Source organism: Bufo gargarizans, chromosome 6 (assembly GCF_014858855.1).
Source record: "Bufo gargarizans isolate SCDJY-AF-19 chromosome 6, ASM1485885v1, whole genome shotgun sequence".
In the NCBI taxonomy this organism is placed as follows: Eukaryota; Metazoa; Chordata; class Amphibia; order Anura; family Bufonidae; genus Bufo; species Bufo gargarizans.
Genome location: NC_058085.1, coordinates 144,968,009 through 144,995,068, shown reverse-complemented (window position 1 = coordinate 144,995,068; position 27,060 = coordinate 144,968,009). Strand labels below are relative to the sequence as shown.

Below are 27,060 nucleotides of genomic sequence, written 5' to 3'. Positions count from 1 at the left end.
GATATATTATGACTTACGGTTGAAAAAGGTGAAGAATGTGGTTTTATATGATCACATCATCTACTCTGCTGCCTGTTAAAATACTGATTCACTGTATCAATTTGTCAGTTCTAGAGTCAATGATCTTAAAAACTGCTGCAAATGTAATGCCATTGGCCTAAAGCCCAACATTCACAACCACAGAGTCAAATTTATTAACCAATTGATGTACGCACCAAAATTCTGTAGTTCGTTCCAACTTCTTATATATGTACAAGCATTGCTGTAACTCTGCCTACTATAGGCCTATGATTATGTACTTAGGTCCTCACAATATAAAATGTTATTAACCCCTTAGTGACCACCCATACACTTTTTACAGCAGCCACCTTTATATGGCTGCCTTGTCCAAATTTTACATGGGCGTTTCCAAACCAGAAGGAGCGTGTGCTTTTCTGTTTAATGACAGCTGGGTTCTTGTTCTAACAGCTGTTTAACCCCTTAGATGCTGCGGTCAATAACGATTGAAGATTTTTCAGAGAGAGGGGACTCCCTCTGTCACCCATTGCCCCCTTCCCCTATGATGTTACTGTTGCTAGCTGATGGGTGCTATGGCAACCAGAGGCTTAACAATGGCCTCCAGGTATATCGTGTGCAGAAATATGTGTAACACCCCAGAGTGGTGTGTCCACTCCTGCACCTTGCTACTATCTCTGATGGGCTAAGGCCTCGTTCACATCACCATTTCTCCTTTCCATTCTCCGGCTCCGTTGAGGAGCAGTAGAACGGAAAGGACGGATTCTGCCGATAACTGAGACCTAACTGAGCGTAACGGAGCCTATAGACCCCGCAGACTATAATGGGGTCCGTTCGGTGTCCGCTCAGAACATGATTTTTGAGCGGAGACAAAAGTCCTCAACGGAGCCGGAGAATGGAAAGGAGAAACGGTGATGTGAACGAGGCCTAACCTGTATGTCATCTTATGTATTTTGTCCAGGTCATCCACACTGTGCATCCCTAATCTGTTTGCAACTGTTATGTTCATGTAATATACCTGGTTCACCAGCAGGTGGCAGAAAATATGGCAGAGCTGTTCTTAGAGAGAATGGAATTCTCCATCCCATTTTAACCCCTCTCTATACCACTCAGCATTTCCTATATACAGAGGGCCCTGGGGCGCAGCCGCCGGTTGCATATGTATTATGTAAGTGACCAAACAATTGCATGTTTAAGATTGTGGGCCTAAAACATGTAAAAAAAAAAAAGTTTCAAGAGAAAAATCTCAAGTTAAAAGAAAATCTACATTTTAGATTACTAAATTCAATTTTATTAAAAAAAAAACAAAAAAAAAACCATTAAAAACTACAAGCAGGCAAGGAATACCAAAATATCCTAACCAGGGGGTGACATTTAGTGTTGAGCAAATTGAAGCATCCGAAGTGGAATTCGATACAAAGTTTGGGAAAAATTTGATTCGCATTCGAATTTCTTCACGTTTCATGGTAGCACATCAAATGTTTTCTAAAATGGCTGCTGCAGGTGTTACAAAATGCAAATAAGAAGCCCAGGAATGTTATATGACTCATTATGTAGTGCAGTCAGCCAATCAGACCTATAAAAAGCTTAACCCGCGCGTTTTCTGCCATTTCACTGTGAGCTAAGAGTAGTGAAAGACATGACAAGCGCTTATGCGCTAGGGACAGTTTTGCAGAAATCTGTATAATATTGGATAGGGAGAGTGTAGGGAGATTGTAGGGAGAGTTTTTAGACTCTGTAGGGAGAGCATAGGGAGACTGCAGCGACAGTGCTGGTTGAGTGTAATCACAGTTTGCATCTTGTTCACTTGCTGCCACAATCCCAGTTAATCTGTTACTTTATACATAGAATTACTGTGCCGCAGTATTAAAAGGCAGTCTAATATTGTCTGCATCTTGTTGAACTGCTGACACATTCACAGTTAATATCTTATTTTATATATAGAATTTCTGTGCCTCAGTATTAAAGTGTGGTCTAATATGTCTAATATATATTTTATGTGTACATCTATATATTTATTCTCAGTCCATATTTTAACGTTCTTCATTGTTTGTATTGTTTTTAGAGCATATAGTATTTTAGTTTTTTCCTCCAAATGTTCCAATAGCCATAACTTTTTTAATTTTCCATTCATTTTTGGGGTGATAAATTGTACTATCTAAGAGAGTCATTCAATTTATCATGTCTGTTATTAGAAAATGAATTGGAATTGGAATTGAAAAATTAAAAACTAAAATTTTTCTTTCCATTACCATTTTCTGAAAGCCATAACTTTTTTTAGATTTTGGTCTACAGAGCTCAATGAGAGTTTGATTTTTGTGGGACAAAATAAAAATTTTATTGGTACCATTTTTGTGGTACTTACAACATTTTGATCACTGTGGGGGCAGTGACAACTTTTAACCCCCTTAGGGGGCTAGAACCTGGGATTCTTTTGATCCATTGTCCAATTCACCCTAATTGCCATTCCACGTCATTGCGACATGGTGTCTGCTGTATGATACAGCTGGCACCCGCCACTTATGGAGCAGGTTCAATGCACCAGCCCGCTCCATACATTCCCTCCACCGTGACGTGCGGGTATACCTGATTTATAGCGATTCGTGACTAATTAATTTGTAACAAATTGAATTTCTTGTTAAAGTTTGACTAATCGACCCAATCATATTTTTCAAAACTTTCTTCACTAGTGCTAATCAAATCCTATAACATCTATAACTACCCCACCGTCCCAATTAAATTATAAGCAGACAAAATTCCAAATGTAATACAAACATTATTAATACTGTACACACTACTATCCAAAGTTGAGAACAATTGGATAGAAGAACAACTAGCAGTGTAATATTGATAGTTTTTATTACATTTAGAATTTTAGCTGCATATTGTTTATTTTATTATTTTAAAAATTATTGAATTTAATTTTAGGGGGCATTACTGAAGACACTGTGACATTTAATACTATTGCACTATAGGGGAGCATTATGGTGCATTTTTAAAACTGGGGGCATGAAAGGGGCATTAATGAGAGCATTTTTAATGCTGGAATTGGGTGGAAATTTTAGGGAATGTGGTGAGGTATGGTATTAGCAAAAGGACTATAATATTTATAATATTCACTAGAAAGGCCATCAGGTCCAGGAGACTTAAGGTAAGGACCTAATTATCTACTCTATTTCGGTTGTGGTAATTGGATTTTTCAGTGTGGTCAGTTGGTTATTTAAAAAGTGAAGGTAGAACAGACTTTGCTAAAAAAAAAAAATGTCATACTAGTGAAGTGTAATCTTCTGCTTCCTGAATCTGATCTTTAAAAACAGCTGCTCATAATAAAGCCTAACCCCTTAAAGAGGTTGGCCCATCTCATACATTGGTGGCATATTTAGAATGAACCTATCTCTAGAACAGAGCCCGCAAAGTAAAGGAGAGCAGACTGAGCATGCACGGCCTCTCCCGTTTTTAAATTTTATTCATTTATTTTTTCCATTGGGTCGGAGGGCTCTGGTGCTCCAGCAGACCCAGCAGAAGGGACTACCAGCTAGGACTAGCTCTGTATTTGCTATACTGCAAGAGCTGAAGGATCTACAGTGAGTCACCGTTGTGTGATAAGTTTAGGAGAGGCCACAGCTCATCAGTGAAGAGAAGTGGTAGCCAAGGACCTGCGATGATGTCACTGCCTTGTGATTGATGCAGGAGGGGCCAGGATTCAGCAATGGAGAAGTGGTGAACCTTAGCCTTTTACCCCCTCCCTGAAATATCCTCAGTTATCACATAATAATGGCCTAGGCATGCTGGGAATTTTAGTCCTCTGCTCTTAAATCCCCTAGAGGAAATATCCTCTATTAGCCCATAAAAATGGCCTGAGCATGCTGGTAGTTGTAGTCCTCTACACTTAACTCCTACCGCCTTCCTGAAATATCCTTTGTTATTCCATAATAATGTCCTGGATATGCTGGGAGTTGTCCTCTCCTCTGAACACCCCCTCCCTGGAATAGCCTCTGATTTCCCATAAAAATGACCCTGACATGTTGGGAGTTGTAGTCCTCTCCTCTTATAACCCCTCCCTGAAACATCCTCTGATATCCCATATCTGATATCTAATGGCGACCTGGACATTCTAGGAGCTGTAGTTCTCTTTCTCTCCTTATCCTGTAATATTCTCTGATAACAGCCTGGACAAACCGGACAGCTTCACGGATGCATCACTGACCATCTGCTCACGAATTTGAGCACGGACACAGACGTGTGAATGAGGCTTTATACCTCCTCCCTGAAATGTCCTCTAATATCCTGTAATAATGACCTGGACATGCTGAGAGTTGTAGTCCTCTCCTCTTGTACCCCCTCCCTGTAATGTCCCCCGATATCACATAATATTAGCCTGGATATCCTGGTAGTTGTAGTCCCTTCCTATCATACCTCCTCCCTGTAATGTTCTCTGATGCTGGTATATAGATTTTGGTTTCCATTCTGTGTATTGTATTATTACTCATTGTCCCGGGTACAATGTCCTCTTTTTGGGGGATTTGAAAGTGGTCTCCCTGACTGTGGTGCTACGTGTTAAGCTGATTGCATACTTACCAATGTTTAGGATGTTAAAAATTGGGACATTGAAAACCCCGCCCCTGGGAATGCTAAAGTCCACCCAGAAATGCCCATTTATAGCCCGGGACAGCCTGAATTTGCCAGGACTGTCTCTGAAAACCTAGGATAGTCCCTGCAAATTCATGACAGTTGGCAACTGAGCGGAAACTACTACTCCACCAATCAGGGCCACCAATCTATACAGTCACACACACTCCAGCAATACCAATGAGGAAGTAGGAGCAATGTGGCTACTGACCTGCCAACCAGATGCCTGCCTGCGAGCGCCCCCGCCACCTTCTGCCCCTGACTAACCTAGAACTGAAGCCTGTACACTGCAGCAGCTGCACAGCCCCCCGGAGGCAGAAGAGAACTGAAGTGACCCCCTTCCCCCTAAAGTCTGACTCAGGCCTGAGGTAAGTCTCCCTGGGGGAGGACTAATATGCCATGTGTGTAAGAGGTCTGCAGCGTACAATCTCATCTGCAAGTTGCATATATCACTACAGATGAGATTATACAGATGATGTGTCGATTACGAGAAATTGAATCTGATTGGTTGCCATGAGCAACTAAGCCAGTTTTGACACGTTTCCCCTTGTGATTTTCTTACAATTGCAGAAAAGCACAGCATAAAACGCATTGTGGCAAAAAACACAAAAAAACAACAACAAAAAAAAACTTGATGAGGACGCAATGTGCACAGCCTGAATTAGACTATCCAATTATTGCCATTGCTTAGAATCTAAGGAATCATGATGATTATTGGCGAGTGTAATGTATCTTTACTGGGGGAGGGGGGCATTCAGTGCCCAGGGCTAATGTAAATATGGCCTTGGCGCCAGGTGCTGTAGTAGAATTCTGGTGTACTATGTGCTATTGTGCCACCCATGTCCCACCTCATCCCGTACATTTTTTTTAATGGTGGACAGGGTGTCAGAAAATGACGCATGCCACAAAATATGCAAGTTTTCTACGTCGGAAAACTGGAGTACAGTTATAGTATATCACCCCCAATATATAACTCCCATCGTCTCACAGACAATGCATGACTGCCTTCTCACACACATTAGAACACTGAAAGTTTCATCATCCCTAAACCCAGGGGCTCATAATCTAATCTTCTGCTCAGTTTCTCCTTGTAGCTCTCACCCTTCTATGATTGTTTGGATAATTACGAGGGGCGGGTTATTTCCATTGTCATGGAAGATATTGTGAAGCAAAGTAGAAAATTTGAATATATCGCTGGTGTGATCATGAACATCTCACCCTCTTGGCACCTGTTGTCCATAATGAGGGTTGTTCCCATGTGGAGTTTGCAGGAACATTGACAGATTTAGGCCGAATAGATCATACGAGTGTATTACTGTAGTACAGCGGCAGCATGAAGCACATGGCGTCATAGCAACCAATGATGCGGTGCACTCCTGCTCTCAGCAGGATGCCAGGCCGGGATACCACGGACCGTTCACGGCTGTGGAACACGACCTTGTGCATTCAGCCTTAGGCTGAGTGAAATGGTCAAAAAGAGAGAAAAACTGCCTTTGTTGCCCATATCAACCAATCAGAGTGCAGCTTTCATTTTCCGTGAGACGAATATAATATGAAAGCTGCTCTGATTGGTTGCTATGGGCAACAAAGAGAGTCTTTCTTTTAGGCCCATAACTTTTCACCTGGGGTCACATATCCCACCACTCACCCAAAAATCTCTGTGTCCCTGACATGATGAGTCTATAGTCACATATGTAAATGGTGTATTTCATCATTTATTGGTGCTCGTCAACATCAGGATTTCCCTGAGGTGATTTCATAAAGAAATCAACCTAAGAACACCCCAAAAGGAAAGCCTCTTATATATGATTGTATATTGTCATTTATTCAATATGGCTGCTGCCATGCTCCCTTCCCACTTGTGATGGCATCAGTGGAATCCTGGCCTGCTCTCGCTTCTTGTGATTTCATCATCCTGAGAATCTGAGAGAATCAGTGACGTTATCCAAAGGCATAGCTATGGGTTCAGCACAGCGAGGGGCAAAAAATACATCCATTGCCAGAATGGGCCCCCAACCCAGGTAACCTGCATCATGACCATGACCAATACCACTAAATAGTGACCGAATATTACCTCCATACTGTTATTTACCAGCATATTACCGCCATACAGTGACTGTACTGTGGTAAATATTAGTGTTACACCGGCCAGCACTGTGCAGAACATATAAGTGATTACAGAGCCGTTATATCCAATGGCTGACAGGTGAAATCTGGAATCATTCCCTCTCCCTGTCTTTTCCATCTGGTGAGGACGTCTTCCAGCCATGACTTGTGTCTGCAGAGTTTGCAACAGAGACATCTTTGGCTCCTCACTTTTCCAGATTCCACACTTTTCCCAAACCTACACAAACTCCCTCACTATTTTCCCACAGGCCTCGGGTGTATTGGCCTGCTGACAGTGCTGGGCCCAGGGCTGCCCCTTCCTGTCCTGCCCACCCTGCCCCCCACTAGCTATGCATCTGGTGTGACCCCTTTTCTTGTGATGTCATAATGGGGGACATGACACATCTTCTTGGTCTGTCATAATGGGGATTATGACACATCTTCTTGGTCTGTCATAATGGGGATTATGACTTGTCTACTTGTGGTGTCATAATGGGGATTATGACTTGTCTACTTGTGGTGTCATAATGGGGATTATGACTTGTCTACTTGTGGTGTCATAATGGGGCGAGCCCCATAAATTGGGGTCACGCCCAGAGCAGAGTGTCAGTTTCTCTAGCTGGCTGTCATCATGGGTGTGTCTCGGAAGAGGAGGAGGGTGATGCCGAAGTCTGTACCTGTGATGACTGCAATAGAGATTATGGATTTTGGCACTCGCCAATATCCAGAAGATGTTGAGATGTCGGACAGTGAGGATGAAAGGATGGAGGTTGGTCCACGTCAGTATGCTGAAGACGTGGAGATGGAAGACCTTCAGGGGGCCACCACCACCATCAGGGCCTCTAACCCCCTGAAGAGAAAGCGGCCATCTTAACATCTGCCGCCGGCCTTAACATCTGCCGGTAGGCCCTTAAAGGACCATCTGTCCCTCGGCAAATACCATCTACCGCTTGGGGCACATTCACCATCCACCCCATTCACCATCTACCGATGGTCTTTACCATCCAAACCATCTGAAATTCCCATGAAGACTCTGACGAGTGGAGCAGCACCAAGTCTGGTAAGTTTGGCTACTTTTCTCCATTTTCTCCTTGTATTTTTGTAAATTCTTTGCTTATTTGGATTTTTTCCTCTTCTAGGATCTAACTACAGAACAATGTGAGGAACCTTCTCGTGATCCTCCCCAACTCTTCCGAAAATCTGACCAAGGTGCAACCTCTGACCTCTTCTCAAGCTGAATCTAGCCAATCTAATATCAGAATCCCAGCAGAGACTGAAGAAGGAGCAGCCCCACCCTTAAAGAGACAGAATATCAAAAATTGCCCTGAAAGCCTAGAACTTTGAATAATAATTTTTTTTTCTTGATTATCCAATTGTGCCATTTGTCCATGGTGCTTGTCTTCTATGGGTATCCTAAGGGTGTATGTAGGGCTGGAGCATAGCAGGGTTACCAATGCACTTAGGCCCTGAGAAACCCTGTTTTTTTACGTTTCAAAAGTGTAAAATTTTAAAAAGTCACATATTTTTGTACAAAATCTGCACACTCAAAAATGTGTTACTTTTAGCAGACCAGAAAACTCACACAAGTCTCAAAATAAATTAGCCCCATCCTCCAGGTAAAACCTCCCAACCACTAGTGACATCTCACCTTAAAGGGTTTCTACCACTTGCATATGACATATTTGGTGTTCAGACACTAGCGATCCGCTAGTGTCTGATGTACCATACAAGCTAATTATTACATTAATCCGTTCGGCCGTTTTGTCAAAAAAAGCACTTATATATTTATGCAAATGAGCCTCTAGGTGCTATGTGGGCGTTTTTCCAGCACCTAGAGGCTCTGTCTACCTGGCAGTTTGCCGCCCAGCGCCTCGCTCCAGCACGCCCATCTTCAACTCTATTCGATCCTCCCCCCTGCTTCAGCCTTCCGAAATCTCGCGCCTGCGCCGTTCGTCGTGGCATTCGAAGGCATTCGGCGCAGGCGCAGTCAATGTCTGACCGCTCCGTGCTCAGACATTTCCACTGCGCCTGCGCCGATGTCATCGGCGCAGGCGCAGTGGAAATGTCTGAGCACGGAGTGGTCAGACATTGACTGCGCCTGCGCCGAATGCCGCGACGAACGGCGCAGGCGCGAGATTTCGGAAGGCAGAAGCAGGGGGGAGGATCGAATAGAGTTGAAGATGGGCGTGCTGGAGCGAGGCGCTGGGCGGCAAACTGCCAGGTAGACAGAGCCTCTAGGTGCTGGAAAAACGCCCGCATAGCACCTAGAGGCTCATTTGCATAAATATATAAGTGCTTTTTTTGACAAAACGGCCGAACGGATTAATGTAATAATTAGCTTGTATGGTACATCAGACACTAGCGGATCGCTAGTGTCTGAACACCAAATATGTCATATGCAAGTGGTAGAAACCCTTTAAGGGCATGCTGCCATTTTCTTCCACACAGATCTCAGCATGTATTCCCTTCAAAATCCTCATGGTCCCTTACATAAAGAGAATTTCGAGCAGGAATCCACAGACATATATGCTGTTGGTATGGTATGTTTTATCTTTTATTGGTGCCGTCAACTTTCTGAACTCTCCAGAATTGAGCACATTCATTGGGATTTTCCTGAGGTGAGATGAGGTGAGGGAAGTCGGCCAAGAACACTCCAAAAGGTGAGCCTATTATCCGTAGATAGTGTGCATTTACATTCAATATGGCCGCTGCCAAGCTAAGGCACTACTTGTGATGTCATCATTAGAATCCTGGCCTGCTCTTGCTCCTTGTGATGTCATCATCCTGAGATTCTGAGAGAATCAGTGACGTGACCCCAAGGCATAACCATGCGTTCAGCACAGCAAGGGTCTCATTGGGCCCTCAACCCAATTAACTCCACATGGTCACTACTAATAATGCCACTAAATAGTGACTGAATATTACCTCCATATTGTTATTTTACCAGCATATTACCGCCATATAGTGACTGTACAGTGATAAATATTAGTGTTACACCAGGTGACAGGTGAATCAAGCTAGCAAAGGAGGCAATATGAATATTAACCACACGTTAGTAAGTTCTGTGTATTGCTGAAGTGAGACAACCCCTTTAAGAACTTGATGACACAGCCATTTTCTTCCAAGTAGATTTCAGCATGAACAGTATTCTGCTTCAAAATCCACCTTCAATTGTTTTCAATGTGTTTTTGTGCTGCAATTCATCCAAGCACAGTTTTTTACTGCATGGATCTCTGCAGAACATATGATTCCAGAGCAGTTATATCCAGTGGATGACAGGTGACATCTGGAATTATTCACTTTCCCTGTCTTTTCTATCTGATCTGGATCACCGTGGGACTTTTTCCAGGAGTGACTTGTGTCTGTAGAGTTTGTAACAGAGACATCTTTGGCCCCTCACTTATCCAGACTCCACCCTACCTTTCCCAAACCTACACAATCTCCCTACCCTGCTGATACCCCTAATTATGTGCCTAGTGCTACAAATCCTGCCCATATTACTGTACCTGCTGCGTGGCAGGTGTTTTTTTTTTTTTTATTAATTATGAAATTTCGCCATTTATCCTTGATCCCTGTCTTTTATGGGTATCCTAAGGGTGGGTGCAGGGCTGGAGACTGGCAGGGTTAGCAATGTTTTTTTTTTAAGTTTCAAAAGTGTAACATTTTAAAGTCACATATTTTTGTGCAAAACCTGCACAAAAATAGTAGTTACTTTTAGTATGCCAGAAAACAAGACTTAAATTAAACTACCCCCATCGTCAAGGTAAAACCTCCTAACCACTAGTGACATCTCCCTTAAAGGACATCTGTCAGCAGATTTGTTCCCATATTATATGCAAATGAGCCTCTAGGAGCAATGGGGGTGTAGCCATTACACCTAGAGGCATAAAGTCACACTTTGATGGCTGGATTCAGTTTTTCAAATCATTATACACTGCTCGATTCCATGGTTATCCTGCAATTCAGCATCTATAAGAAAAAGCACTAGCCTATGTGCACTCCCACGGTCCCGGCCACCAGAGAATCCGATTTTTCAGTTTTTGTGATGGCCCTATCTAACTGCAAATAACTATTTATTTTCTGAGCCAACTTCCATGTATTTGATATCATTTTTCACAGGACACCATAGACCTTTCTTTTATGTCATTAGATGACAGATACATCTTTTTTATATAGTCATTGTAAGTCAATTATGATTTTTTTTTATATTTTTACATTCTTAGTAATAGTTTTACTGCTACAAAAGATTTCAAGAAAGAATACATGTCTAAAACCATTATTGTCAGTGTGTACTGTGAAAATTGATGCTATTTGTGTAGTTTACCTACTGGCTGGGCTAACAACTAGACCTGAAATAAGTGGAGTGCATTTTGGAGGCCTATTTTCATTTTGGAGGCATATTTTTCTATTGCTGGTTTTGTGGCACCATACCACCAGAACACATTTACAGTACCAAAACCTTAGCAACGCCCACAAAATGACACATTTTTATTATGTTGACCACCTATGTTGTTCATCTCGGGGAGGGCCATCTTTAACCCCTTAGGGACACAGCCTTTTTACACCTTAGGACCAGGCCATTTTTTGAAAATCTGACCAGTGTCACTTTAAGTGCTGATAACTTTAAAACGCTTTGACTTATCCAGGCCATTCTGAGATTGTTTTTTCGTCACATATTGTACTTCATGACACTGGTAAAATAAAGTTAAAAAAATATTTTTTTTTGCATAAAAAAAAGTCAAATTTACCAAAAATTGGGAAAAATTTGCAAATTTCAAAGTTTCAGTTTCTCTACTTCTGTAATACATAGTAATACCCCCAAAAATTGTGATGACTTAACATTCCCCATATGTCTACTTCATGTTTGAATTATTTTGGGAATGATATTTTATTTTTTGGGGATGTTACAAGGCTTAGAAGTTTAGAAGCAAATCTTGAAATTTTTCAGAAATTTACAAAAACCCAATTTTTAGGGACGAGTTCAGGTCTGAAGTCACTTTGCGAGGCTTACATAATAGAAACCACCCAAAAATTACCCCATTCTATAAACTACACCCCTCAAGGTATTCAAAACTGATTTTACAAACTTTGTTAACCCTTTAGGTGTTGCACAAGAGTTATTGGCAAATGGGGATGAAATTTGAGAATTTCATTTTATTGCCTAATTTTCCATTTTAACCCATTTTTTCCACTAACAAAGCAAGGGTTAACAGTCAAACAAGACTGTATCTTTATTGCCCTGACTCTGCCGTTTACAGAAACACCCCATATGTGGCCGTAAACTACTGTACGGCCACACAGCGGGGCGTAGAGTGAAAGGTGCGCCGTTTGGTTTTTGGAAGCCAGATTTTGCTGGACTGGTTTTTTGACACCATGTCCCATTTGAAGCCCCCTGATGCACCCCTAGAGTAGAAACTCCATAAAAGTGACCCCATCTAAGAAACTACACCCCTCAAGGTATTCAAAACTGATTTTACAAACTTTGTTAACCCTTTAGGTGTTGCACAAGAGTTATTGGCAAATGGGGATGAAATTTGAGAATTTCATTTTTTTGCCTAATTTTCCATTTTAACCCATTTTTTCCACTAACAAAGCAAGGGTTAACAGCCAAACAAGACTGTATCTTTATTGCCCTGACTCTGCCGTTTACAGAAACACGCCATATGTGGCCGTAAACTACTGTACGGCCACAGAGCGGGGCGTAGAGTGAAAGGTGCGCCGTTTGGTTTTTGGAAGGCATGTTTTGCTGGACAGTTTTTTTGACACCATGTCCCATTTGAAGCCCCCTGATGCACCCCTAGAGTAGAAACTCCATAAAAGTGACCCCATCTAAGAAACTACACCCCTCAAGGTATTCAAAACTGATTTTACAAACTTTGTTAACCTTTTAGGTGTTGCACTAGATTTAATAGAAAATAGAGATACAATTTCAAAATTTCACTTTTTTGGCAGATTTTCCATTTTAATATTTTTTTTCCAGTTACAAAGCAAGGGTTAACAGCCAAACAAAACTCATTATTTCTGGCCCTGATTCTGTAGTTTACAGAAACACCTCATATGTGGTTGTAAACTGCTGTACGGGCACACGGCAGGGCGCAGAAGGAAAGGAATGCCATACGGTTTTTGGAAGGCAGATTTTGCTGGACTGGTTTTTTTGACACCATGTCCCATTTGAAGCCCCCCTGATGCACCCCTAGAGTAGAAACTCCATAAAAGTGACCCCATCTAAGAAACTACACCCCTCAAGGTATTCAAAACTGATTTTACAAACTTTGTTAACCCTTTAGGTGTTGCACAAGATTTAATAGAAAATAGAGATACAATTTCAAAATTTCACTTTTTTGGCAGATTTTCCATTTTAATATTTTTTTTCCAGTTACAAAGCAAGGGTTAACAGCCAAACAAAACTCATTATTTCTGGCCCTGATTCTGTAGTTTACAGAAACACCCCATATGTGGTCATAAACTGCTGTACGGGCACACGGCAGGGCGCAGAAGGAAAGGAATGCCATACGGTTTTTGGAAGGCAGATTTTGCTGGACTGGTTTTTTTGACACCATGTCCCATTTGAAGCCCCCCTGATGCACCCCTAGAGTAGAAACTCCATAAAAGTGACCCCATCTAAGAAACTACACCCCTCAAGGTATTCAAAACTGATTTTTACAAACTTTGTTAACCCTTTAGGTGTTGCACAAGATTTAATAGAAAATAGAGATACAATTTCAAAATTTCACTTTTTTGGCAGATTTTCCATTTTAATATTTTTTTTCCAGTTACAAAGCAAGGGTTAACAGCCAAACAAAACTCATTATTTCTGGCCCTGATTCTGTAGTTTACAGAAACACCCCATATGTGGTCGTAAACTGCTGTACGGGCACACGGCAGGGCGCAGAAGGAAAGGAATGCCATACGGTTTTTGGAAGGCAGATTTTGCTGGACTGGTTTTTTTGACACCATGTCCCATTTGAAGCCCCCCTGATGCACCCCTAGAGTAGAAACTCCAAAAAAGTGACTATTTGTCAAAAATAGTGGTTATTTACACCATTCATCTGACAGGTTAGATCATGTGGTAATTTTATAGAGCAGGTTGTCACGGACGCGGTGATACCCAATATGTATACAATTTTTTTTATTTATGTACGTTTTACACAATAATTTCATTTTTAAAACAAAAAAAATGTTTTAGTGTCTCCATAGTCTAAGAGCCATAGTTTTTTAAATTTTTGGGCGATTATCTTAAGTAGGGTCTCATTTTTTGTGGGATGAGATGACGGTTTGATTGGCACTATTTTGGGGTGCACATGACTTTTTGATTGCTTGCTATTACACTTTTTGTGACGGAAGATGACAAAAAATGGCTTTTTTTACACCGTTTTTATTTTTATTTTTTTACGGTGGTCATCTGAGGGGTTAGGTCATGTGATATTTTTATAGAGGCGGTGAATACGGACGCGGCGATACCTAATATGTATACTTTTTTTTATTTATGTAAGTTTTACACAATGATTTCATTTTTGAAACAAAAGAAATCATGTTTTAGTGTTTCCATAGTGTAAGAGCCATAACTTTTTCAGTTTTTGGGCGATTATCTTGGGTATGGTATGATTTTTGCGGGATGAGATAACGGTTTGATTGTTACAATTTTGGCATCGATGCGACTTTTTTGATCACTTTTATTACCTTTTTTGGGAAGTAAGGTGGGCAAAATTCCAATTTCATCATAGTTTTTAATTTTTTATTTTTATGGCGTTCACCGTTCGGGTAAAGTAACATTACCGTTTTATAGATCAGGTCGTTACGGACGCGGCGATACCAAACATGTGTAGGGAATTTTATTTCTTTCATTTTTAATCAGTGATAAATGTGTTTTTTGATTTTTACTTTATTTTTCACTTTTTTCACTTTTTTTTTGACCCAGACCCACTTGGTTCTTGAAGATCCAGTGGGTCTGATGTCTACATAATACAGTACAGTACAATATATAGTACTATACTGTATTTTACACTTTGTCTGAACAGATCTATGCCTTTCAGCATAGATCTGTTCAGCACCATGGACAGCAGGACGCCTGAGCAGGCGTCCTGTTGTCATGGGAACCTTCCCCGTCTGCTCAGTAGTGGCCAAAGCTGCGCAGACGGGGAAGGGTAAGGACGGGGCTTGGGGGGGCTGCCTGGGAGCTCTCTCCCTCTCCATTCGGGGGACTGCAAAGGCACAGCAGCCCCCCGATGGGAGAGGGAGGGAGCTCCCTCTTACTGTTAACCTTTTCCATACAGCGGTCCGTACGGACCGCTGTATGGAAAGGGTTAAACGGCTGACATCGCATCACCGATGTCAGCCGTTTATACCAGGGTGCCAGCAATGTGCTGGCACCCTGGTATACCCACTAGACGCCAACGATTACGCAATGGGAGGCGGGCGGGGGATCGCGATCCCGCCTACCGCACCGCCCGCCTCCCGCACCGCCCGCACCGCCCGCAACCCTCCCCCTGCACCTCCCACCGTGCCCAAATAACTCAGGGGTGCAGGGGGAGGAATACTGGACAAAGTTCTGAATCCTAAAGTTTCTGATCCCCGTGGTCAGGGACCGCGGGGATCATAAACTGCAGATATCGCAGCAAACCGCAGGTCTGAATTGACCTGCGGTTTGCCGCGATCGCCGACATGGGGGGGTCACGGGACCCCCCCGCGCATTTAGCCTAGGTGCCTGCTCAATGATTTGAGCAGGCACCGGGTTCCGATCACTGCCAGCCGCACGGCAGTGATCGAAAATGCACAGGGCGTACATGTACGCCCTGTGTCCTTAAGTACCAGGGCACAAGGGCGTACCTGTACGCCCTGTGTCCTTAAGGGGTTAATATTGATTGGACCCTGGGCAGAAATTTACTTGGGCCCCCTGGATCCCGCCTTCCCACACCTTAGCAGGCAATCATGACCTCCACCACAACACACACACACAAAAAATCCACACCCCTGGTAGAGTCCAGTGAATGACTGTAAATACTTCCAGTTCTGAAGACTCCAGCGGCTCAGGATCAGTGTTCTGGGCAGCTGGGCTCAGGCTGGAAGTGGGCACCGCTCTGCAGGAAGGAGACCAGGGCTCGGTTCACCCTAGTGTTACAGTGCACCCTAGCACCCCACAGTATGCAGTATAGCACCCTATAGTATACAGCAACCCACAGTATGCAGTATAGCACCCTATAGTATACAGCACCACACAGTATGCAGTATAGCTCCTCACACTATACAGTACCCCACAGTATATAGTAGAGCAGTATAGCAGCCCACAGTATACAGCACCCCACAGTTTACAACACCTCACAGTATATAGTAGAGCAGTATAACACCGTATACAGCACCCCAAACTATACACTATACAGCACCCTACACTATACAGCCCCCCACACTATACAGTACAGCAGTATAGCACTCCACAATATACAGCACCCACAGTATACAGCCCCCCACAGTATACAGTACAGCAGTATAGCACTCCACAATATACAGCACCCACACTATACAGCCCCCCACAGTATACAGTACAGCAGTATAGCACTCCACAATATACAGCACCCACAGTATACAGCCACCCACACTATACAGTACAGCAGTATAGCACTCCACAATACACAGCACCCACAGTATACAGGCCCCCACAGTATACAGGCCCCCACACTATACAGCACCCCACTATACAGTAGTTTACAGTATATTAGCATAACAGCCCCTGTCACCTTTTTCTGATGTAATCTCCACAAAAAAAGCTCCACAGTTAAGACAAACTTCTACAGCAACACTCCTGGTAGAAAGGACCTTGATGACCCCATAGCCATGTGACCAGTAATATTGGTAGGTAACTGGTCACATGGTGATGATGTCATCTAAGGTTCTAGATCACAGCTCTAACACAGCACGATGCCTGGACTCAGTGCCGGCAGGCATGCCATGGCAGCACCCCCTGTGTAGCTGACAACCTGACACCCGGGGCAGTGGCTAGCAGGGCACAAGAGGCAGCTGCCTTGGGCCCCCCAGGAGCAACTGGGCCTGGGGCAGCTGCCCCTTTTGCCCTTTGTTAAAGACGCCCCTGATCTTGAAGAAATTTTGACATTTTACGCTTTTGGCTTTTTTAGGAAAACTGAATTTAGGTGGACAAAATGAATAGCATTTTTTTCTACAATTTTGTTTTATTTAGTGGCCTTTCATATTCACCATGTGGCCTTGAAAAAACACACATTACCACACATTCATATACTCCTGCCATTTGGAATGATACCTTATATTTGTTTTTACAGATATTTTGGGCTCACAGGAAGACTTCAAAGGATTGCAGCACATTATAAATTTTGGAGGCCTACTTTTCTATTACTGATTTTATGGCACCATGCCTCCAGAACACATGTTGTACAGTACCAAAACATGAGAAACACCCACACAGTGACCACATTTTAATATGTTGACCCCCTAAGACAGGGATGTCAAACTCGTGGCCCTCCAGCTGTTGCAAAACTACAACTCCCATCATGCCTGGGCATACTACAGCTATCAGGGAATGATGGGAGTTGTAGTTTTGCAACATCTGGAGGGCCATGAGTTTGACATCCATGCCCTAAGGTATTCATCCTGGGGAAATTTGGTTTTTGGCTTTTTTTTTTAAATGTAATGAATTTACGTGGACAAAATGAAAGTACTTTTTCACCATACTGCCAGAACAGATTTTGTCAACTGCATAAAATTTTTTTGTCAATAACATAAAAAGCACCTTCTATATAATGAACCTCTCTTCACTGGCAACTAAGCTCTGCTGCCTTCTCTGGATTTTTTGTGGCATGTGGGTGTCCCAATCAGAGCCACCAGAGCTTATAGTTAAAGTGCCTTCAATGGGTTCATACTCAGAACCGGAGTCTTCCACACAACATTCCTCACTGGAGGAACAAACAAAAGCATACACCTCTTCAGCACAGAAATGTGTGCGCACCATTTTATTTTATGTGAATGACCAAAAGTGGATTCAAATAAAGATGTGTTCAAATATACGTATGTGTGCTTTTTTTTAATGAAAAAGAACACCTATCTGTATATATCAAACACACGACTATTCAAATTATTAGTAAAAGTCATAAAACCTTTTTTCTTTTTTCCTAAAGATGAAATGTATGCAGATAAATTATGCTCTGAAAAGAACTCTGCGTATACTTTTTTTTTTATGTAAAAAAAGAAAAGAAGTATGTGTACACCAAATTTTTTTTAGACGGTTATATAATTTACATAAGACCGCTATACACTGACGATACCCCAAAAAATACCTGTCACAAACAAAAAACGCAGTCTTTGGCCTCATGCACACAGCCGTTGTTTGGGTCCGGATCCGAGTCGCCGTTTTGGCGGCTCGGATGCGGACCCATTCACTTCAATGGGGCCGCAAAAGATGCGGACAGCACTCTGTGTGCTGTCCGCATCCGTTGCTCCTTTCCGCGGCCCCGCTAAAAAAATATAACATGTCCTATTCTTGTCCGTGCTATGCGGACAAGAATAGGCATTTATATTGACGGCCGCCCGTTCCGCAAATTGCGAAAGGCACACGGGCGGCTTCTGTTTTTTGCGGATCTGTGGTTTGCGGACCGCAAAAAATGGAACGGTTGTGTGCATGAGGCCTTATACTAACTACACTTAAACTGATAACGATGCGCTATGACAAAAATGTGTGCGCGTTTGTATATTTTACTCATGCACATAAAAGACCCTCTATACTTACTACAGCTAAAACTAGTAACCTTTTAAAAATATTTTTATTCTCTATGGCGGTATCATTCAGTCACTGTATGGTTATATTATCTGGTCACAGTGTGGTGATGTTATCCAGTTATTATTTGGCTGCATTATTCAGTTACTGTATGTTGGTAATATCTGGTCACAGTGTGGTGGTTTTATCCAATTACTTTATGGCAGTATTATTCAGTCACCGTTATGGTAGTATTATTTGGTCACAGTGTGGTGATCCAGTTATCCAGTTTGAGTTAGGTCCCTTTCACACGAGTGTGATTTCCGTGCGGGTGCAATGCGTGACGTGAACGCATAGCACCCGCACTGAATCCTGACCCATTCATTTTAATGGGTCTGTGCACATGAGCGTTGTTTTTCACGCATCAGTTCTACGTTGCGTGAAAATCGCAGCAGGTTCTATATTCTGCGTTTTTCACGCAGCCCTGGCCCCATAGAAGTGAATGGGGCTGCGTGAAAAACGCATTGCATCCGCGAGTAAGTGCGGGTGCGATGCGTTTTTCACTGATGGTTGCTAAGAGATGTTGTTTGTAAACATTCAGTTTTTTATCACGCGCGTGAAAAACGCATCAAAACGCATTGCACCCACGCGGAAAAAACTGAACAACTGAACGCAATCGCAGACAAAACTGACTGAACTTGCTTGCAAAAGGCTTCATTCACACAGTCAGTGTTTGGTCAGTGATTTCCATCATTGATTGTGAGCCAAAACCAGGAGCGGATCCTACACAGACATAAGGTAGAGGGGAAAGATCTGCACCTGTTCTGCGTTTTGGACCCGCGCTTGGTTTTGGCTCAAAATCACTGATGAAAATCACTGACCAAACACTGACTGTGCGAATAAGGCCAAATAGTGCGAGTTTCACTGAACGCACCCTGAACGCATCCGGCCCCAATCCGCAACGCCCGTGTGAAACCAGCCTTAGTATTTTGACACCACAGGTATTTTACAGAAATCAATGCATAGCTGACCATGCAAAATGAAAATTGTAAGTTTTCCACAAATATGGCACTTCAGTGTCTAATATGTTGTGGCCAGCTTGTGCCACACCTTTTAATTGTTGGATTGGTTCTACTGGGCGCTGAAATGCCATTAATGTGGTCTTAAAGTGCTATTTGGGTACTCTGCAGGATTCAGGAGGGAAAGACCTTTTGCAGCGCATATTTTCATGGCTTGGTTTACAGATGCTATGTTGCTTTCAAGCCTCTGAGGTGCCAGTACCGCCACCTCCTTACAATGGCTGTATGTTTTTAAATTTTTACTTGAGGAAGATGTGTGAGGGCTTATTTTTTGTGGAATGAGTTGTCATTATTATTGTAACTATTTTAGGATACTTTTTGATCCCTTTTTTTTTTTTTTTTTTGTGAAGCAGGGTAAAGAAAAAGCAGCAATTCTGTCGTTTGAAGATATATAGATAAAAACAGGCACTCACCAATTGGTATGTCTATAGTAAATATTTTATATTCATTAAAACACATAAAATATAATATATGACTAAAAATACAATATAATAAACTGAGGTTCGGGATCCGCTTACATAGATATGTTCATAAATGGATAAACAGTATATACAAATCAGATTGTGCAAAAAGTAAATAGTATACTCTGGTATAACAGTGTCCTGTGACTGTAAAATTAAGGTTATAAGTGTTTTGTGAAAAATAAGTGCAGTTCTCCTGTAAAGAAAGTCCTTCTCCAAAGAAAAAAATTGTGGTGATAAAGATTTGTATAGAAACCTTGCGATAAATTAGTATCTTCTTATAACTTTTTTTGCATATAACGTGTATCCAATGCTGTTGTAATAGAAAAAGAGAAAGTCTTCCAATTTGTAGCAGCATATGAAATCCACACTTGCAGTAGTACAAGGTAACTCAAGATCGGGTTTGGTTGTTGGGGCGTCCCCCTCTTCCTTAACCCTCTTACCTTGTCTTCAAAGTATAGCTGCCCTGCAAGATTTGCCGTTCCTGCGCTCGCTAAGTCCGGTAATCACTACTTGCTGTTTCGTGTTCTCTGGTCTCAGATGCTATGTTGCTTTCAAGCCTCTGAGGTGCCAGTACCGCCACCTCCTTACAATGGCTGTATGTTTTTAAATTTTTACTTGAGGAAGATGTGTGAGGGCTTATTTTTTGTGGAATGAGTTGTCATTATTATTGTAACTATTTTAGGATACTTTTTGATCCCTTTTTTTTTTTTTTTTGTGAAGCAGGGTAAAGAAAAAGCAGCAATTCTGTCGTTTGAAGATATATAGATAAAAACAGGCACTCACCAATTGGTATGTCTATAGTAAATATTTTATATTCATTAAAACACATAAAATATAATATATGACTAAAAATACAATATAATAAACTGAGGTTCGGGATCCGCTTACATAGATATGTTCATAAATGGATAAACAGTATATACAAATCAGATTGTGCAAAAAGTAAATAGTATACTCTGGTATAACAGTGTCCTGTGACTGTAAAATTAAGGTTATAAGTGTTTTGTGAAAAATAAGTGCAGTTCTCCTGTAAAGAAAGTCCTTCTCCAAAGAAAAAAATTGTGGTGATAAAGATTTGTATAGAAACCTTGCGATAAATTAGTATCTTCTTATAACTTTTTTTGCATATAACGTGTATCCAATGCTGTTGTAATAGAAAAAGAGAAAGTCTTCCAATTTGTAGCAGCTGTTATTTAAGGGTACATAAGATCTTTTGATTGCTTTATATTATGACAAAAAAAATGGCTGTTCTGGCATAGTTTTTATGTATTGTTATGGTGTTCATCTGATGGGGTAGATCATGTGATATTCTTTTAAAGAACTGGTCATTATAGATGCAGCAATACCTAATATGTTTATTTTTTATTTATTTTTTATACAATAAAAGAAAAAAAATAGTTTCCATAAGGGAGTCTATAATTTTGTTGCAACAATGGAAAAAGGAGAGTTGATGGTTATTGGGAGTGTATAAGTTAACTATGATGTGAATCACATTATTTATGGTAGACATCAAGATTATATATCGCCCCCTAGTGTCCATAATCTTTGATAAAATAGTAAAAGCTAAAATGTTTTTAATAGCAATGAGAGCCCCTTTTTTAAATGGTGGGCATGGAGAGCTTCTCTCCACAAACTCAAAAAATTAGAATATTGTGCAAAAGTCTATTTATTTCAAGGGCTTCTGTCACCCCACTAAAGTCTTTTTTTTTTTTTTTGGGCTACTTAAATTTCCTATACTGCTATATATCAATACATAATGTTATTAATCATTTTGGTTCACTAGTTAATTAAAAAAAACAGACTTTTTCATATGCCAATTACCAGTCTACCAGCAAGTAGGGCGGCTACTTGCTGGTAGCAGCCGCATCCTCCTTTCATAAAGACGCCCCCTCCTCATGTTGATTGACAGGGCCAGCGAACGCTCTCGTTCTCTGGCTGGCCCTGTCTGCATTCAAAATCTGGCGCCTGCACCGTACCGGTCTTCAGTCGGCGCAGGCGCACTGAGGGGAGGACGCTCGCTTGGCCGCTGCATCCTCAATGCACCTGTGCCAATGACGTCACATCTACACCCGGGGTGACAGAAGCCCTTTCAGTAATGCAAATTAAAAGGAATTGCATTAATGCAGCTTAAAGAGGACCTTTCACTAGAATAAAAAATCTAAACTAAGCATACAGACATGGAGAGCTGCGCCCAGGGATCCCCCTGCACTTACTGTTATCCCTGGGCGCCGCTCCGTTCTCCCGGTATAGGCTCCGGTATCTTCATATGTTTGGCTCAGCTCATAGCCTGAGAGAAAAGAAAACCTCTCAGGGTATGTGCTGAGTGCTGCGATTGGCCAGTGCTACAGCCTGGGAGAAGGAGACGCCGGCAGGCTCCACCCAGTTGAGCTGAACATATGAAGATACCGGAGCCTATACCGGGAGAACAGAGCGGCGCCCAGGGTTAATAGTAAGTGCAGGGAGATCCCTGGGCGCCGATCTCCATGTCGGTATACTTAGTGTACATTTTTTTTTATTGTAGTGAAAGGTCCTCTTTAAAATTAGAATTTGGTGAAAAGGTTCAATATTCTAGGCTCAAAGTGTCACACTCTAGTCAGCTAATTAATACATACCCCCTGAGCAAAGGGGACCTGAGATTGTGATTTGGGGGTTTCATAAGCTATAATCATCCAAATTATACCAAATAAAGGCTTGGAATATCTCGCTTTGGAGTCTATCTCATGTTAGTTTCACCTATTAAGTTGCATTACTGAAATAAATGAACTTTGCACGATATTCTAATTTTTCGAGTTTCACCTGTATGCTCTTTTGAGCCTTGGTGTTAAGTGACATGTATTTAATTAGGATTTAGTTACCATCATATATGCAATTACTACACAGTGGAGACAGAAATAGAAAAGTAAGTAAACTATAAACATACAACTGCACAAAACAGTAGACATGACATCCAGGTTTATGGTTTATAGCTGGTCACGGTAGCATGGTGTAAAAGTTTGTCAGGTTGGCTATGAAGTGGGTCAATCATCATGATGTGCACGAATGTAATAAGTAGTCCAGTCTCATCCTTTAGGTTTTCCTCTTGATGGGACTTTTTGCCAGTACTTCTGAACAGTTGAAATCATGGGCTAATATGTAATCTTAATCTCCAGAGGCATTTGCCATTCGCCCAGAAGGCGATTTCCATTATTAGTGGATTTTATGACAAAGGATATTCCGTTTATAGCGATGAGTAGCTTGATGGGGAGACCTCAGCCATACATGTTATGTGCTTCATAGTACTGCTGTTAACGGAGCTAAAACTTTGTGTTGAAGGAGGGTAACAGCAGAAAGACCTGTATATTGCATCACAGATTGATATTGCCCTGGTTAATGGTTTTCTGTTTCCGTCCGACTGTCAGAAGTGCCTTTTTCATATAAGTGAATTCTGTCTAGTGCATCTTGGGGTGTCATTGGCAAGATGTTTTGGTTTTGGAACCTTATGTGCCCAGTTTTCTATCTTGTATAGGGTCCTCTGTCTTGCCCATGATGTATGAAGTCCCTGATGGTGTTACTGGACTAGTAGTTTCTAGGTTGCAGGATAAGTGCTCAGACTAGTCGCTGTGTGCCTTCATGTGCCCATCTTTCTCAGCAGCAAAGCCAAGCCATGCCCTTAAGGGGGGGGGGGGGGCAGGTGGGTCATTATTTTCAAAGGGTTTTTCTGTTACTTAGGTACTTATGGATTATCCATAGGATAGGCAATCAATTTCAGGTTATTAGGGGTCCGAATCCTGGCACCCCTGCTTATCAGCTGTTTTGTGCAGTCACTGGCACAGAAAACTACACAGTGAATGATAGGCTGTCCGCTGTGTAGTTTCAGGACCTGGTGTACTAAAGCTCAGCACCTATTAGCTTCAACGGGTGCTGCGGTACCCTGTCACCGCCAGGGGATGGAGCTTTGTTCTTCCAACTCTGTACATTTTATAGTTTTCAGCACATGGCTGCCTGAAACACCTGATTGGTGGGTGTGCCAAGTGTCAGACCTCCACCAATCTGTTATTAATGACCTGTCTTGATAATAGGTAATTTATAAGTCCTAGAAACCCAATATCTAAGTCCTAGAAACCCCTTTAATTATAACAAAGAAAATGACCACCTTTTTTAGAAACAGGCTGTTGTGCAGTGGAAGTGGAACTACTGTACCAACTAACAATTTTGACTTTATTGCTAAACCTAAGGGCATTATTCTGGCAGTTCCCCAGTTTTCACCAATAATTTTTATACGGGGATCTGGACTTTGCTGCAGGGAATGCACCAAGCCACTACCTCTTGGAGTAGTCTCTGCATGGTTGGCTGCTGACCCATGGGGGTCAGGAGACACCAGTGCATAGCACCGAAGGGACAGGCAAAGCTCAGTCAGTGACAGACCAAGGTATTGGCAGGCAGAGTACATGCGAATATGTGAAACACTTGAATGGTCAGGGCAGGCAGCGAAGGGTGAACACAGTAAGGCCCCTTGCAGACAAGCGAGTTTTCCGTACGGGTGCAATGCGTGATGTGAACGCATTGCGCCCGCACTGAATCCGGACCTATTCATTTAAATGGGTCTGTGTACATGAGCATTGTTTTTCACGCATCATTTTTGCATTGCGTGAAAATCGCAGCATGTTCTATATTCAGCGTTCATAGAAGTGAATAGGGCTACGTGAAAAATGCATCGCATCCGCAAACAGGTGTTTTTCACTGATAGTTGCTAAGAGATGCTTGCAAACATTCAGTTTTCTATCACACGTGTGAAAAACGCATCAATGCTCATTTGACCCGCAAACAAAACTGACTGAACTTGTTTGCGAAATGGTGCGAGTTTTCCTGAACGCACCCTGAACGCATCCGGACCTAATACATATGGTTCATGTGAAAGAGGCCTAAGAGTCAGAAATCGGGCAGAAGTCGGTACACATGTAGACAAACAGAACAGCACACCGTCGCACGTACTAGCAAGCTAGATAAAGACTATTGTTTAGGCTTCTTTCACAGGGGATGGTGCCTCAAGTACCCCAGGTTTGCCAGCCATTGGGTGTTGAAGAGGTGCACACGCGTGTCAGCCAGCAACCACAGTAGGATACAGCACACAGGATTCCGGTGCCCGGGGCTGCTGCTGGAGGGCAGAGGAGGGTCAGCTGGTCTGGACCGTCTGAACATAAGCAGTGACTGCAACAGGGTGGAGTGGTACTCGTGCCCGCCCGTGGAAGCAGGATGGTGCCAGATACACAATTCAGGCATAACCAAAGCAATTATCCTTAGGCCTTAATGCGGCTGTATTGTAGAAACTATGTTACAACAGCAATATCCAGATCCTCTGTGGTTCTACTGAACCGAACAAATTACCGTAAGCTTCTATCATGGTATCAATATCACAAAATCACAAAACCCCTTTAAAGATATTACAGAAAGTGTTGATGCATACACCATCCATTAGTAATACAATTTTATATACATAAATTCTAATGAAAAATCTGGGATTTTTCTATGCTTTCCCATTCTTTATAGACTGCCATATATGACTTATAACAATTATTTTCTTATTATCTTCCATATATTCTAGATAGTATTTTTAAATTACCTGTTGTATTGTACTGTACACCTTGGAAGTATTCTGGGCAGGGCCTGGCCACCAATTGTCCAACTGATGTGCGTGGCCAGCATGTTCCAATCATATCAATAGACATATTGCAAGCAAGACCTGTAAGGCACAATGGAAGTAAATATGATATGGCAATACAAAATAAATCAGTTTCACGGCAATGAATTATTGCAGAAATGGCACGATAGCAGCAGAAAAGCATTTAGCGGGCAATGGCTGTGTTAATGGCAGGATGTCACCTACTGATAAAAGCCTAAAGTAGATCCAGTACAATCAATTTTCTATTAAAAAAAAAATCTGAAAAAGTAATGTGCAATCTCTACATGAGCTAAACCGTGACATTAAAGTCTTCATGCATCAGTGTTACAGTAATGGTAGCCATACAAATTTATTTTTTACAGCCATAGTAACTACTACGGGCCCTAGGCTCCGAGGCCACTGTGGTTCTGAATAGTTTTTAGTTTTTTTGGGAAGGAAGGGGGAGCGGAGAGAATTATGATGTAGCTATCTGCATAGCATCACTGTTTGAGTTCCCCATTGTGCAGAAGATTTGACATATAGCGCTACTACCTGTCCCTTGTTGCTGCTCAAGTAAAATCAGTTAGGCAGCCTTTTGTATTACTACAGTGTACAGTGTGCTACTGGGAGAAGAGTTCATGTCTCACATTCTCTCGGAGACCAGTAACCTCTGGTTATGTATATGGCCCACCATAGGCATCTAATACCAGTAGGCTTTGAATGTGAAAGCAGTGATACGAAGATACATTAGAAAATACCATTTACTACGACTGCAGTTTTCATTATATAATGAGCTCATGTTCACTGCGCCGAAAGCGTTCAATCAGGACTTCATTCTTGAAGTTGTAAGACTCTTAGAAAACTGCATGAACATAAAGCAGCACCCTGAGTGGCAGCTTTGTTATCTATTACCTTAATCCAGTTTAGATCCTTGAAACTGTGTTAAAGTTAAAAAATATATATTGATACTCCAGACATGAATTATCTCCGTTTATTTGCTGAATGTATTATGACTCACCTGTAATGTTGGAACTATACTGGAGATTTTCACACTGATCCTGAATAGAGGTTAGAGCAAGGCTGACTCCTGCTGTGATGACCTTTAAAAGAAGACATAGCAGATATGCTATATTAATATCTAACAGCTCCATGTTGTAACCATACAGCACAGCACTCAGTTTATGAAATTCACAAGTATCTGCAAGCCATGTAAACAGAGCCCCCACCTGCCACTAATAATAATAATGGTGTCTTCTTGTGTGGCAGTGGGGCTTTTGGACTCCACAGGCACCAGGACAACTGCTACCTATGCACCCCCAAAGCTACTCCCATGTACACTGTGCTTAAAGGAATTGCCCCATCTTGGCCTTTGATTGGTGAGATTGGAATGACCACAGTAATTGCCGTCCATGG

The 27,060-nt window shown here is 42.0% G+C and overlaps 1 protein-coding gene across 1 annotated transcript in view; it reads right to left on the bottom strand.

The window, feature by feature from the left end:
* LOC122942056 (corticotropin-releasing factor receptor 1) overlaps positions 1-26,798 on the bottom strand; it is a 220,984-nt gene extending 194,186 nt beyond the window's left edge. Inside the window, exons 1-2 of the mRNA XM_044299551.1 lie at positions 26,666-26,798; positions 25,609-25,728 (exon numbers count right to left, since the gene is read on the bottom strand). Coding sequence (XP_044155486.1) covers positions 25,609-25,728; positions 26,666-26,798 — 253 coding nt within the window. The remainder of the gene's footprint in view (positions 1-25,608; positions 25,729-26,665) is intronic.
* Between the last annotated feature and the right edge of the window lie 262 nt (positions 26,799-27,060).